General features: G+C 34.6%; 1 protein-coding gene across 3 annotated transcripts in view; it reads right to left on the reverse strand.

Moving 5' to 3' along the window:
- UBE3C (ubiquitin protein ligase E3C) overlaps positions 1-14,150 on the reverse strand; it is a 77,020-nt gene that overhangs the window by 39,653 nt on the left and 23,217 nt on the right. For all 3 annotated transcript variants that reach the window (XM_056334562.1, XM_056334561.1, XM_056334563.1), the window contains 4 exons: positions 7,016-7,102; positions 6,206-6,363; positions 5,411-5,643; positions 247-351 (listed from right to left, as the gene is read on the reverse strand). In XM_056334562.1, the coding sequence (XP_056190537.1) occupies positions 247-351; positions 5,411-5,643; positions 6,206-6,363; positions 7,016-7,102 (583 nt within the window). The remainder of the gene's footprint in view (positions 1-246; positions 352-5,410; positions 5,644-6,205; positions 6,364-7,015; positions 7,103-14,150) is intronic.

A 14,150-nucleotide genomic window follows, 5' to 3' on the forward strand; every position in this document is an offset into this window, starting at 1 on the left:
ATTCTCCTCTCTGTAAATGCAGATGACTTACACTATTGTTCCACTTTTATGTTAAATCACAGTTCCAATCCATAAAGTTTAACAAGTGCAAGACTTTTACATTAGAAAAAAGCAGCTTTACTCCAAGTTTTAAAACACATTAAATCTGTGCAACATCAACATCACTGATACTATCAGGAACCTAACATTTTATTATTGAAACTTCAGCACCTGTAAGGCTATGTGGAAAAAGGTTATTACTCTTACCTTATCTGCTTTAATATTTTCTTGTTCCGAGAGCCAGTGATTTGGCGGGCAGAAATTTCTCCTGGTATCTCTAGATTTCAACATTTTCACTAAATTTGTGATGACCTAGGTGTCAGAAACACATACATTCAACACACATTTAGCACTGCGAATGAAACTGTATAATCCACAAGCAAAAACTTTTTTAAAAAAAATCTGTCAGTAATGTATGAAATTCTTATTTTTTACTTACAAAAACTTGCTCTTATACTTAAATACCTTAGAATGTGAATAAGTAATTCTGGTTCACTTCTAAGCCATCAAAAAAATTGATTTATTAAAGTCTTATTCAAAAACCTAAGAACCAGGACTACCTAGGACTAAGTAATCTTAGGAATACCCTGCACACGTAAAAAGTTATATGCCAGTTCAGGGAAGCCTAATCAAATCATCACCAGCATTAAATTACTTATTTAAAGAAAGTAACACCTAACCAGGTCATTTATACAATGGTCTTTTTTGCTTACACAAGTTTTCAGAAATTAAACATGTGAACAGATATAGCTATTCCTTACTGCCTCTTATTCTAAAACAGATTCCAAACAACTTGGCTGATTTGTCGATCTTCTTTGTCCACAAGGAAGGAGTTTCTTAAATTTCTGTGCACCATTTTTCAAGGAAAATGCTCCACAGAAGAATGGAATTTTTGCTTGCCATCTCAAGACAAAGGTCACATGTATCACTCCACACCTGTCAAATCTGAGAGATATCTAATAAACAGTGGGTATTTCTGCCCATAGTCCATAAATTTAACTAACCAGCAGAAGATGGCGTGATGTGCTTCTCAAAAGCCAATATCAACTTCAGAAAGTAAAGGAGAGGGCTGAAGCATTAAATTGGCAGCAAAACAAAACAGCAAAAGTTCCATCTCTGAAGTACACAAAAGGTTGACTACTTCTGGCTGCTGCATTAACAAACTAAAACATTTCCAGCTAAAGGTGCCTCAGAGGAATCCTAAGTGTCTGCTGATAATACCACCTCACCAGACACGGAGGTGATTATCCATGTAAAAAACAAAAGCTGCTATTTTTAAGGGTAAAGGTCTACATCTGAAAAGATACTACAGGCTCCCTTTTTTGTCAATATCTTATTAGCATTTTCAAAGTTGGCTGGAGAAAAAAAGATCATCTCATCCAGAAGCAGCTAGCAATTTATCAAATGAACTGTACCCTCAAAGCTCTTGTCTATACTAAAACAGATCCTAGTGTGACTAAATCAGCTGTTTATAGTATACAGTAAACCCTACCATAAGACTGTTAAAAGATCCAACACATCAGTTTCAGAAAATAAAATCACTTCTGAGAAAGGCCTAGCTCAAACATGCCTGAAAGCAGATTACAAGATGACCATTTTCCCAGAAAGGATGGTTACCAAATACTCTTCTAGTGATCACCACAAGAAGCACAAAAAGCACCTACAGACCTAAAAATACACATGTGGGGTGGCTGGTTGCAATTTTCATTTAATATGCACACATATACTTTATTATCATAACGTTATTTACAAACTAAAATGCATTCGGTAACAACCCTTTAGTGTGGCAAGTTAGTAAACCTTTTTCCAACAGAAGGTGTAAGTATTTACCTAAAAACCACCTAGTAAAAGTGGTTTAACAAATACCAGCTTATTAGGTGGACCATAGTGGATGATGATGTGTACACCCATACTGCACCCAACCACAAGCACGCTAACTTAAACCACTATGCTTAATTATTTTTTATTCACAGGCAATTCAAATGATGAAATTTTGTAATTCTGTCATTATTATAACCATACGGTCAGAAAATGAGAAAACTGAATAGATAACTATTTATGCACATCTTCATAACAAAATTGGGAGGCTGAAAAAAGTGGTTATCATGGTCACTAGGGTGGCTTTGCAACTTTAGTAATTTTTTTTGGCAGTTTCCACCAATCTAGGAAAAGAAAAAAGAAAAAGTAGAAGAGATATCAGGCTAACAATTACTCCATCCTCAAGCACAATTGTCATACTTTGTTGCATGCCTTCTCTCCAAAGTGGAACCAACTTATCCCAACACTACATAAAACATAATTAAGTGGAATCAATAGAATATTAAATTACTACTCTAAAAAGATGTTATCACTGCTACAATGAACAACCATCTGTTTTGCAACTCAGAATTACAGCACTTGAAAAATGAATAGAAAAAAACAATACACAAAGCAATCTTGCTAAAGGACAATCTTAATGGGCAGGTGTCAAGATCAACAAAGAGTTTAATGGGCCTTCTAAAGGATTCTATCTCTAGATACTACACAAAAGACCTTTTACATCCAGTTTGTAAAGTCTTGAATAAAGGCAGAACAAAGAATGCTATTAAAGGAACTGTCTGATTACACAGGAATTTTCATCACCTTGCCCTTATAAAATTCAGTGTGGGTTAGGTGCCTCACTGAAGCTCTGTGGTCCCATTACCACTATACACAAGAGAAAGATTAAAAAATAAAGGGGGAAAAAAAAGAATCAGAAAAAATTATCCCTGTGAAGACCATGCTAATAAAATATTTTACAAGCAGTTAAAAAATCCTTAAAGGAAACTGAATAAAGTTCAGTGAGATTGGAGTCCCTTCTACATAATGAAAGGGTACTGAGAACACTAGCAATCTAAATTCAGGACTCCTTTATAAATCTTTTTATAAGTATGTATTTTATTGAAAGGAAAGACCCACTTCAATAAATAATATTAAAATGGAGATTTCTTTCCAATAAAGTGTCAAGTTCAAGTAACATTCAAAAACTAAAATTCAGCAAAATTAGCAACTTAATTTTATAGGACTGACTCAAGATAGTGAAATAATTATTTTATTTGACAAAATCCATTTTCATGTACTCATAACTTAAGTCCTTTATTAAATCCGTTACAGTTGAATACATTATTCAATATTATACCGAGAAAAAAGGGGGATTCTGCTGAATAAAGACATTTTCACACCTAAATCTTACCAAAGATCTCCAATCTGTTAGTAAATATGCACATTGTTGTCAGCAGACTCACTGTTTTCAGATTTACCATTACCTTGCAGAAGCAAAGCCTGTATTTGCACACACACACACACACATATATATATATACACACAGGAATGTATTTCGTTATACACCAGTGGCATGGAAAACATGCAAAACTAGCGTGACAATTTAAGAGAAAAAAAGAAACGAGAAATTAAAAGCACTGATAATAGGGAAGGAACATGCCTCTTTCTCTGCAGCTTGCAAAAGCTTTACCAAAGATAAATCTCTCATATTTGACACGATGTAAAAGAAAGTATTTTATACTTAAAGTTATGACAGACTACTTCAGCTTTGGTTTAATGATTTGGAAGAAGATATTCCTGCCTGCTTACTGGCAAGAAGGTATTTTGAAGCTGCCATCAGGAAAGACTCAGTGCTGTGTACAGTAGTCTTCTTGACAAGGCGAACTTCAGCCGTGTTGAATTTTTACTTTTAACAATATGTTTCTGAAGGAGTAAACAAGAGAAGCTTTGTTATTAGCTACATTTTTCTTTAATAGAACCAGAGCCTTCGAGATACCCTCAAGATTTATATTTGTAATTCAGTTAATGGAAGGCAACGCTGGCTCCTGAAAATAGTAAAAGTACAGAGAGTTAGACAGTTCCACTAGAAGTTTAATTCCCGACTGCCAAAGTGGGACAAAGTAACTCAGGATTTTCTGAATGACTGCAAAATATGATCAAATTCACCTGAAATATAAGCAGCTTATAAAAACATATGTGACAAACTGAAGAGACAAAATGGAAGATGGCATGATATAAACTGCATACTTCAAAACACCCCTAGCATGCCGTTATTCTTAGAAAAACAGACATATTGGGGTTTTCTCTTGTGACCTTTAAATCGAAAGTTTATTTGGCAATTTAAAGACAAGTAATTAAATTAAATTGTGCAAACATATATTAGATCAATCATGCAAATTACATATTCAGTGGAGCATTAGGACTGTATTCAGTGCAATCAAAACATTATCAGTTACTCTCACTGCTATTAATGCTTATGCTCATAAGTGAAATGTGTTGTAAAATCAGGCAGAATATGCTGGATAGAGGCTATCTTAGACTTGTAGAATGAATAAGCATTCCTTAATTAGCCCATCAGGTTAAGTGCAAGCCTTAATGGGCCTTTCCTAAAGTCTAGCATGACATCTTTCTCCAAACATGGCCAAGAAGAAAGTTCCATTAGCAATATTAATACAAGCTTAGTTGATCATTTTCATTCAATTAACTTCTTTCAATTAAATAGATAGCTTGACAAAAGCAGTGATAAAAGACCTGAAGGGACAGCTGATGACTCGATCTGAACATTAGTGTGCGAGAGGTCGCCAGTATTAAACAGACTGTAAATCTAGCATTCAATTTGGAAAATGCATTTCTTCTGCTCCCACTTTAATGAGCAATTTTAGCTGACTAGATGTGTTTGCTGCAGGATTTTCATGACAAGTCAAGCACTCTTTTTTTCTCGGCAACAGTTATATTAGGTTTTTTCCTGCCAACATTTTCAGCTTCTCCTAACTCATGTCTTAGGTAGGATACCATGGATAAAACTAGCAGAAATACATTGGTAGATAGCCAGAAAGAACATGCATTAAGTTTACATTTGCTAAGCTGGACTCACTATTCCATGAGTATTCCAGCAAACCCAGAAGGAGTAGTACCAACAAATTTTAGTAAAATACTAGCAAAACCAATAAGGCATGGTACGAATTTAGTGAAGCCTCTAATACCGAAGTACTTGAGTAATGGTATGATTCAGTTAAAATTTCACACCTAAATAAAGTTATAATGACATGCTTAGGTACCCTGCTGAATGGGAATCCAAGTTAAAGCCTATAGTCTATACAGTAACTTTTTGATAAACAGAATAAGCAAGAAATTAAACTTAAAATGTTGCCAGAAGCACAAAAAAAAATTGTTGCAGTTATCAGAATTACTCAGTTTAGCATACATGCCAAAAAGCAACCTTCCCAAATCCACATTCCTTGTAACAACTGTGTTAGAAGTGTACTTGGAGAGAAAAAAAACTTCCCGATCTATCTTCAGCAGAAGGCTGAGAATTTTATTTAAATATGTTCTGGAAATTGACACAATTTACCTTGAATAACTGAATCCACCTTTTTTGTTCTGTCTGTATACATTGCTGCATTTCCGTATTTTTGGTTACTCCAACACTTCTAAATGCTGCAATATATTCCTCACGAACCTCTGGTTTTGTTTCTGGGTAAGCCAACTTTATGATTCCTAAACATGCATCTCGAAGGCAGCGTGATAATATTACAAGCTCTTCTAGCGTAAAAGGCATCATTGATGATTGTCTCTGACCTACAACTACATAAAATACAAGTTTCCTTAAATGACCTTTTCTTAATAATTCTGTTACTACATAAACATATTTCATTGAAACTTTAATATTCACACACAAACTCTAAAGGCAGAGGAAAGAAACATTACCCCAAAAAGAGAACAAGTATACATTTACAATGGTGATCAGGTCTTGTAATTGTTTGCAGTCACAATTATTTTAATCAAATATTCTCTTGTTTGCTTTTGTGATTCCTGCTGTGTTAAATTTTTACCTTAGACTACAGGTTCAGTCCAGAGGAACTTCATTCTCTTCACTAAATCATTGAAAACTACCATGATTAAGAACTTCCATATCAGACCCTGTAACGCCAAGGTTTCCAAGGTGCAGCCATCATTTCACACCCCACCCCACCCCCTTTTTTTTTAAATGCAATCACCATGAAAGAGCCAGTTGACAGTTCAGAGCTCAGGGGACCCTCAGCAAGTCAACCCAGAAGAGCCTTCCCCACGGATATCAGCAAATCATTGCACAGGGAACTCTGTAGCCTTACACAAAAACATTTTGTAAAATATGTTTGAAACTCACCTTCTATTGGATCACCAAAGAATTCATTATCATGAATAGAAATAAGTGAATGACTAAACAAAGAACTAAAAAGGTAAAAGAGAGGGATAATTCGACTAGAGTCTTCTAAAGACATTGGAGAGCCTCTTGAAATCACTTGAAGGAGTGGCACCATAGACCTTAAAATATAAAATGCGAAGTTAAAGAGATTGTTAGTTAAATACACTAAAAAAAGTATTAACTTCATCATTCTAGTAAAAATATTTAGTCGTAGTTCCTACAGCAAAATAAGGACAAGATCTCAGTTAAGTAACTACTATTTCCCATCCTTGCAAAATAAGGTTACTCTTCATAAGTTCTTGTCTTGTATAGTATCTCAGTGTCTTTATAATATATAAACTTTGACATTAACCATTACAGACTGCAGATACTTTCTGGTTTAGAACAGTGACACAAAACAGAGAGCAACTATTCTGCATGTCAGCACAAAACAAATCTGTAGGTCCAATGCTTCAGTTTCTGGGAACATGTTTCTGCCACCATCAATTTCACAAGTCAAAGTATAGAAGATAAAAAACCTCACATACTTGGGGCTTTGATGTTTGTTAGATTGAGGCTAGTAAGCACTCCGAAAAACTACAAAATATCCACCTTAAAGAAACAGTTTATTTAGCTCAGTTTTATGAAATCATAGGGGCTAAGTAACCATGACAGTGTTGGATTTCATCGTCTTCTGCAAGCAGTGTCATACCACTAATTGTCTTATTCTCTTTTCTCTAGATACACCCTATTTTAACAAAGCATTAGTTTCAGAAATGGTATAATACATACCCTGTAATCATTCGTGTAGTCATTGAAGATATCAAATACCAAAGATGCCTCAGGAATCTGGCATTAAAGGCTAAACTATAAAGAAGCCTGCAAGAGGAAGTTCAAATAAATTGTGTCTTCCCAAATACTGTATTCACAAAACACAGTGCTTCTATGAGAACTTTTCTGTAAAGCATTTCTCAAACAATTTAAATTTACTTTTTCAGGATGGAGGCTCTTATTCTTATCAAATGTGGTGAAAGCCCCAAAAGCTGAAAAACAAGCATATAAATTCTGATACCCAAAATACAGTTTTCATTAACTCAGCAACAAAGCACACAATATAAACCCTAGTTTGCAGTATTGCACACATATTAATGAAAATAACATACAGTCAGAGTTTTCTATATTAGAATTTAAAAAAAAAACAGGTAAGTCACACCAACTACTTAACAGCTAACTTCCGTGGTTCTTCTAACATTAACATAGCAATTTTTGCAAAAAGTAGATCGAAAATACTTTAAAGTTAATTTACACTAGAAACAGCCATTGATTTAAAATTATGTAGCAATTTTACTGGTATATTCTGTATGGCACATATCATCATGGAACAATGTCTGTCAGGACAGCTACCCATACACAAACACTAATCCATGCGCAGACAAAACATGGTTTATACACCTGTAAAAATAAACACGTATGTTCACAAGTCAGTTACATATAGGACTGACTTTAACCATATTATTTCAGGCATGATTACGGCATGATACACTTTTCATAGAAACGAGAAATAAAAAGCTTTCCAGAGTTAAGAAGTCTCCCCCAGCCTAATTTTTCCCCTGCAGGAATCAACACATGTGACAAACATAATTTGAAACAATTAATGTCTTCTAGGAAACCTAACAAGATCTGACTAACTAAACTGTTATTTTTTGGATATTGAAGAACTATATTCAGTTAGTTATCCTAAATGCTACTTCCTAGGTCTCCTAATTACTATTAGAATAAATAAGGTAAAACAGATGCTCAGGTCCACATCTCTCAGAAGTGAACAGCCTCATAGTATCAAAATTGCCTGTGACCATGCATACAAGAGGCTGGGAAATGAGAGCAGGGAGGGTAGACTAGCTGCTGCCTGAATAAACAGTATTATGGACCACATGGATAAATTAAAATTTGCCAGATGGCAACAGGAAAGGAAGCATGCATTTTGTTAAGGAAAAAAGTAAAATATCAGTAAACGTGTAAAAATATTTGAGAATGGTTTAAGTGGCAACTCATTTAAAGACATCAAAACAAAAAAAACCCACAAGAAAATCTACGCGCCCACTCACAAATGAATAGTGCATAGTGCCATTTGCCCCTGGGTCTTCGCTTCCTGGCTGCTGAAGCCCTGTAGCCCCTTTTTACTGCCTTCACTGAAGTCCAACCTCTCTCATGCATCTACACAGCTACTCCCCTCTTCAGGCTCTCGGTTCACACATATTCACCAAAAGCCAGTTGCACAGACAAGGAACTGTGCAAAGATAAAGTAGCATGAGGAAAGGCAGAACTCTTCACTAAGCAGAAAGGATAGAGTTTCACAGGTATGGGGAGTTCTGGAAATACAATGGGGCATGCAAAAAGGAAAATTACATACAATCAACCTCTGGTCTGCAGTGTGTCTTTACTAAAATATCATGCCCTCTGTTTCAAAAATTTTGAATTTTAAATACATAGATCAGTACCTTTAAAAAGAGTTGGGAGCTTCACATATTCCAGAGAATTTACATGTTGGTGGTCATTGCTAAGCTTGAGTTACATTTGAAGTAACTGCAGCTAATGCCAGTTTAAGTAAGTTTTATTGTAAAATTAAGTTCTACTTCAAACATTTCGAATTTTTGAAAAAATTCAACCTGAATTTCATACATGGGAATTTTACTTCTTCCTAATGTCACATTATTTTGACATTTGGGTGGAAATCATGCATTATCATGTAAGGAATTATATCTAGCTAACCTAGAATAAGGATTGGTATTTTAATGTTTACATATCTGAAAGATAGCTCAGATGTCTTGGTTTCTGAAATGAGACATTTCCTCATTTGTAATTTGGCACAGTGCCATTAGGTCTCATAGGGCTTCCAAGTAAAAACTTGTTAATTTTACAATCATCCCTGGAAATTATGTAATAGTTTTAGCAGAAATGAACAAACATTATGGACACTGAACCTATCATAATGTAATTCATTTTTTCATTCTAGCAATATTCAGCAATAATGAAGGGGGAAAAAGGACAAACCTTAAGAGCTTACAATAATAACCTTTGTCTACGTTTTAGCCATTTTTATTCCACATCTGTGATTCAGGCAGTCAATTGTAGCAACTGCTATATTTCATGGCCCAATTCCAGAAATGCTCAATGTATTCAACTTTCATGTTTCCCTTCCCTGAAAATCTGGTTAAATACAAAAATGCAAATTTGGTAGAAGATGTTATCATACAACCTATTTGTCAATACGAAATACCTATGAAATATGAAGCAGATGAATTCATCAATTCTAGTTTCCATACTGTTACCAGAAAATAAACATAAAACTGCAAACTAAACACAGAAGGGTGAAGGAGGCCTCGTGTTAGAAAAATTTTACATCACTAGATTCACCTGAAATATAATTCATTGCGAAAAGAATGAGAGCAGAAACCAACTACTACCCTCCCACTTCAAGCACAGAAATTGCCTTTCAAAGTAGTAGGTAACAATTGTAACGATAAAAAAAATCCAAACAAACCCACAATGCAAGGATGGCCTTGAAAAGTCCTATTTCTGCATAAGTTCAAGAAATCGGCTGTACTAAGTAGTTTCAACATTTTTGGCTTTACATTGAAAAAAATGAAAAAGCCTAAAAATTTTTAATTAAAAAAAAATCAGAAGGTAAATAATTAGAAATGTTTATAATTAAAATAGGTCAAAATCTACCTCACTGGGTCTTTTTCTTTGGCAGAAAAAAGACGTGCACCTGCTAAAAAACAGCATTTCCAGATAAAACTACATTAAAATGACACTGCACAAAACAGTAATTCCTGATAAACTGCAGAGCATTATAAAGACAGCTTATATACCCGGAAGACAAAGCATTATCAATTCACAAAGTTTAGAGATCAGTTAACGTAAAGTATGAGTGTCCATACAATCTTGATCCCTTTTTCCTTAAAAAAAAAAAGACCACGCACATAAAACTATTAAGATTATTTCCTCTTATGTAAATTTTTTATAATCTGACTCAGGGGTTTCACTTTCAATATCTGTATTATTCTAAAAACAAACCAATTGGCTAAAGTTTAAACCCTGGCTTTTTACCTTTCCCAGCTGATGGTTCTACATTTTGTTGAAAATACCAGTGCATACCCCCAACATCTTTATTATGAGATCACTATACATGGTTTTATATAATGGATTCATTGATAGATTTTCTGTAAAGTTCAGTATTCAGATTTAGCACTCTAGTCTGGGAGAAGAACCATTTCTCTACCAGAAAGGGTAAGTTCCTTTCAAGTAGAAAAATGAACACTATCTCAGCCACAGGCAATGATGGAGTTAAATTCACTCCAGTGATTTCTGTTAAGTACCTATTTTAATCATACCAAATTAACTTATCTGCTCCCAAAAGTAAGTACATAACGATCATTTATTTAGAGCCTTGTTTCTCTCCCTAGGTATCTAATTGTCCACAAAGGCCACATGATTTATGTGTACTTGCCAGAATAGTATTTTGTGCACCTCTGGTTTAAAAAAAAAGTGTCAAATTCCTCCTGCGCAATGGGACAGATTAAATGACCCATTAAGCTTAATTTAGCTGAGGCACCACTACAAGTTAATTAGTTAAAGGCAAGATTTTCAGTCTAGGTCATAAATTGGACCCAGTTTCCCACTGAGACCATTTAAGTTAATGAAGAGAATACACTAGAATGAGAGGAGCTCATACAGTCTGTGAAAGGTCACCGCTGCCAGGGCAGCAGATTTTGACACCTCAGAACTGCAAGGTGTCACAGGTACCAGACAGCATGCAAAGCCATCGTTAAATGAAGTATACCATTCTTTAGGCTGCTTTATGGTTCTGCCTGTCTTTGTATTGGACCAAGAATGTAAAGCAAACCTTAAAAAAAACACCAAACCAACCAATAAACCAGCAAAAAGAGTAAAAGCTTCATATACAATGATTCTGGTTTTAAGAACAACACAATGGTGTTAAGAACATCCTTGAAGAATTATTAAAATTGCTTCATGTAAAACTTAAGTATCTTCAACACATGTATGAAGACAAGCTGCTCATATTACATGGTAATGTCAATTTTCCAAACAATTTTCAACTGCAAATTAAGATTAGCAGTGTTATGTTAATTAAACAGTAGCAATATATGGCCACTATGAAACTGCTAAACCAAAATGAGCAATCACTCTGGGGCACTGATCAGACAGCTGACAGCAACTGAAGTCCCAGTACAAGCACAGTTTCCACCACTATTTAGTATCAAGCCACAGTGATGATCTGAGGTCTATGGTATTAAATTATGCCCCTAAACATTTTGCAGAAAAGGAATTTACTAGTTATTTTGATGAATAAGTCTTGCAAATCTCTTTATAATGAGAACTACACTCCAAGACTCAGGTTCTTTTTTTTTTTTTTTCTTTGTAGTAACTGTATTTGATAATACATGTTAACTTTACAGTGAAAAGATGAAAGCCCTGCCCCTCTGAAAACAAGTACAATTCCCAATGACTTCATTACAATCAGGATCTTATTCTATACCTCTAATCTGGCTTACTGAACACTAGCTATAGCTAGGTTTTTCCTGTCTTGAGCCTTTTTCTTCAATTGAGCTTGACTGGATCCTTCCAGAACTCATTCAGATTTTATCAAAATTCCTAACAACTAACCCAAAATAATGTGCTTTTCCAGTAATCCATCTCTGGATCCCGCCACCCTCTGTGGAAAATCAGAATGAAACTTTACAGGCGTGCTCCTTCCATTCAGAACTACACTGCAGTTTGGGGCATCTTGTTCTATTCTCTCTTGGCCTCTGTTGCAAAACCAAAGAAACTACTGAGCTAATGCAGCAACTATACAAGATCAGCACTGGTCAAATCAAAGATGTACTGAGAAGTCACAAGAGGAAAATGCATTCAGCTTTAATGGAGTGCCATAAGTCTATACTACAAGTTTCTTTTTTCAAGAAGGAAAAAAGCCTTATAACTATTAAAGCAATACAGAGACACTTGTCATTTCCTCCCTTCCAAAGTCTGTGTTAACTGTTGCCTAATTTTCTTTACAGTTATTGAAAAGCTATTTTCAATTATTAGTCTTTATTTATCATACCACTTTGCAGATTTGCAGTCTATGGTTTTAATTATCATAATTTTCTATTACAGTTGTAAATGCTGTTAAATAAGCAAAGCCTTTGTAACATCTTTCTCTATCTTTCAAACCACTTGACCCAGTATGTTTCCAATCAGAAAAGAGCATTTTTGAGCTCTTAGAATACACCAAAAATAATTTTAAATTAATTATTTCTGCTTAATTATTTCTACATAGTTTAATTACAGAATATTACAAAGGAAAGTGTGTCTAAGTCATTTAAGTTAGTTTCGAAACAAGTTAAGCATTTTTCAAACGTCTATCATTGAATTTCACAAAATCATTTGGGCAATAAAAAAAAATCACCAGGTAATCAAAAAAAGTGGAAATCAATCATGAAAAATCTTTTAATTGTCTTTTAAAATGACACAACGTTACTACCTTTAAAACAAGCACCAAATGTCCTTTGAAAAAGACTCAAAAATAACATTTAGAACAGCTGCTTGCTAACTTAGGCCAGGTCTAAAATGGATTGAGGATAGGACAAAAGATTGGCACCTCCTGACATGATGATGCCTGCCAAACCCAACACGTATGATTGGCCTGGAAGTCAGAACTAGTAATTCAATGTCTGCTTTAATTTACCAAATACCTGTATGAATTAACTTCATTTTGACCATGAAAGTAATTCCATTGGTATTACTGACAAAAATATAAGTATCTGTACTACTTTTTTTCTAAAATTGATGCATTCAATTATTTTGGAGCTATTCAAAAGTTACAATTTGTAAACTGCTTTCCCTTATAAGATTTTGAGTAGAGCTTTCATAACTCTTGAATTTATCCAATGTGTAACTAGCTTTTTATTACAAATAATTACAAAGACCCAATATGGTGTCTCAGAGGAAATAGATGCCATACTCATACAACTAAAGTTCTGTGGGACTTCTTTATTCATTAAACACCTTTTTCCACACAGCTAACCAGCAAACTTCAAGTCAAAGCAGTGATGCATTTAAACTCAGTAATTACTATCCAAGGCAATGTACTACTTGCAACAATAGAGCAGGCATACTAATTCAACTGCTGCTATGATCTTCAGGTCTCACATCCTGCTCTAATGCAATTAGTCTACAAAGAACTAATTACCCTAATCGAGCAATCACAGTTTCACTGACATCTTACTTCCTCTAACAGCTATAAACACCGTTGGGCTAAGATACCACCTAATTAGTTTTCTGTATCACTGTTTACAATGCAGTTTAAATTGATTATGTTTACAACATTCTCTAAATACTTACTTTACTACCGGCAACTACATACTTATTCAAAACTACTTACACCAGAACAGTGTTAATATTTATGGCTCTGATAATAAAAAGGTCAAAAATCTTCTTCAATTGTTACTGACATTTGTGGTTTGCAACCGTTGTAAAAGAATGCGTACAAATGAACAAGTCTTTTATCTCCACCTCAGGTGCCAAAGCCCTTCCCAAACAACAGTGATCTTCAATAGTTAGGAATCGTTTTAATTTGTAGCAATGGCTGTAAATTAAAGAGGGTAGAGAACAAGTTGGTTTCAGTGCTGAGCTAGCTACAGAGACTGTGGAATCCGTATCATTAAAATTTTTAAAAACAAGCTAGACAAACTTCTGCTAAAATGACACTTCACTACCTCTAAGCAAAGGAACAGACAAACTCCTTTCAAGCATCTTTGCAATCCCTATTTGTGTGTCATTTTCTGGTTACAAACACTACCTGCTCCACAGTCCTCAAACGTGGTGATACAATACTAACTTATTTGCAACTCACTAAACAAAC

Source organism: Falco biarmicus, chromosome 4 (assembly GCF_023638135.1).
Source record: "Falco biarmicus isolate bFalBia1 chromosome 4, bFalBia1.pri, whole genome shotgun sequence".
Classification (NCBI taxonomy): Eukaryota; Metazoa; Chordata; class Aves; order Falconiformes; family Falconidae; genus Falco; species Falco biarmicus.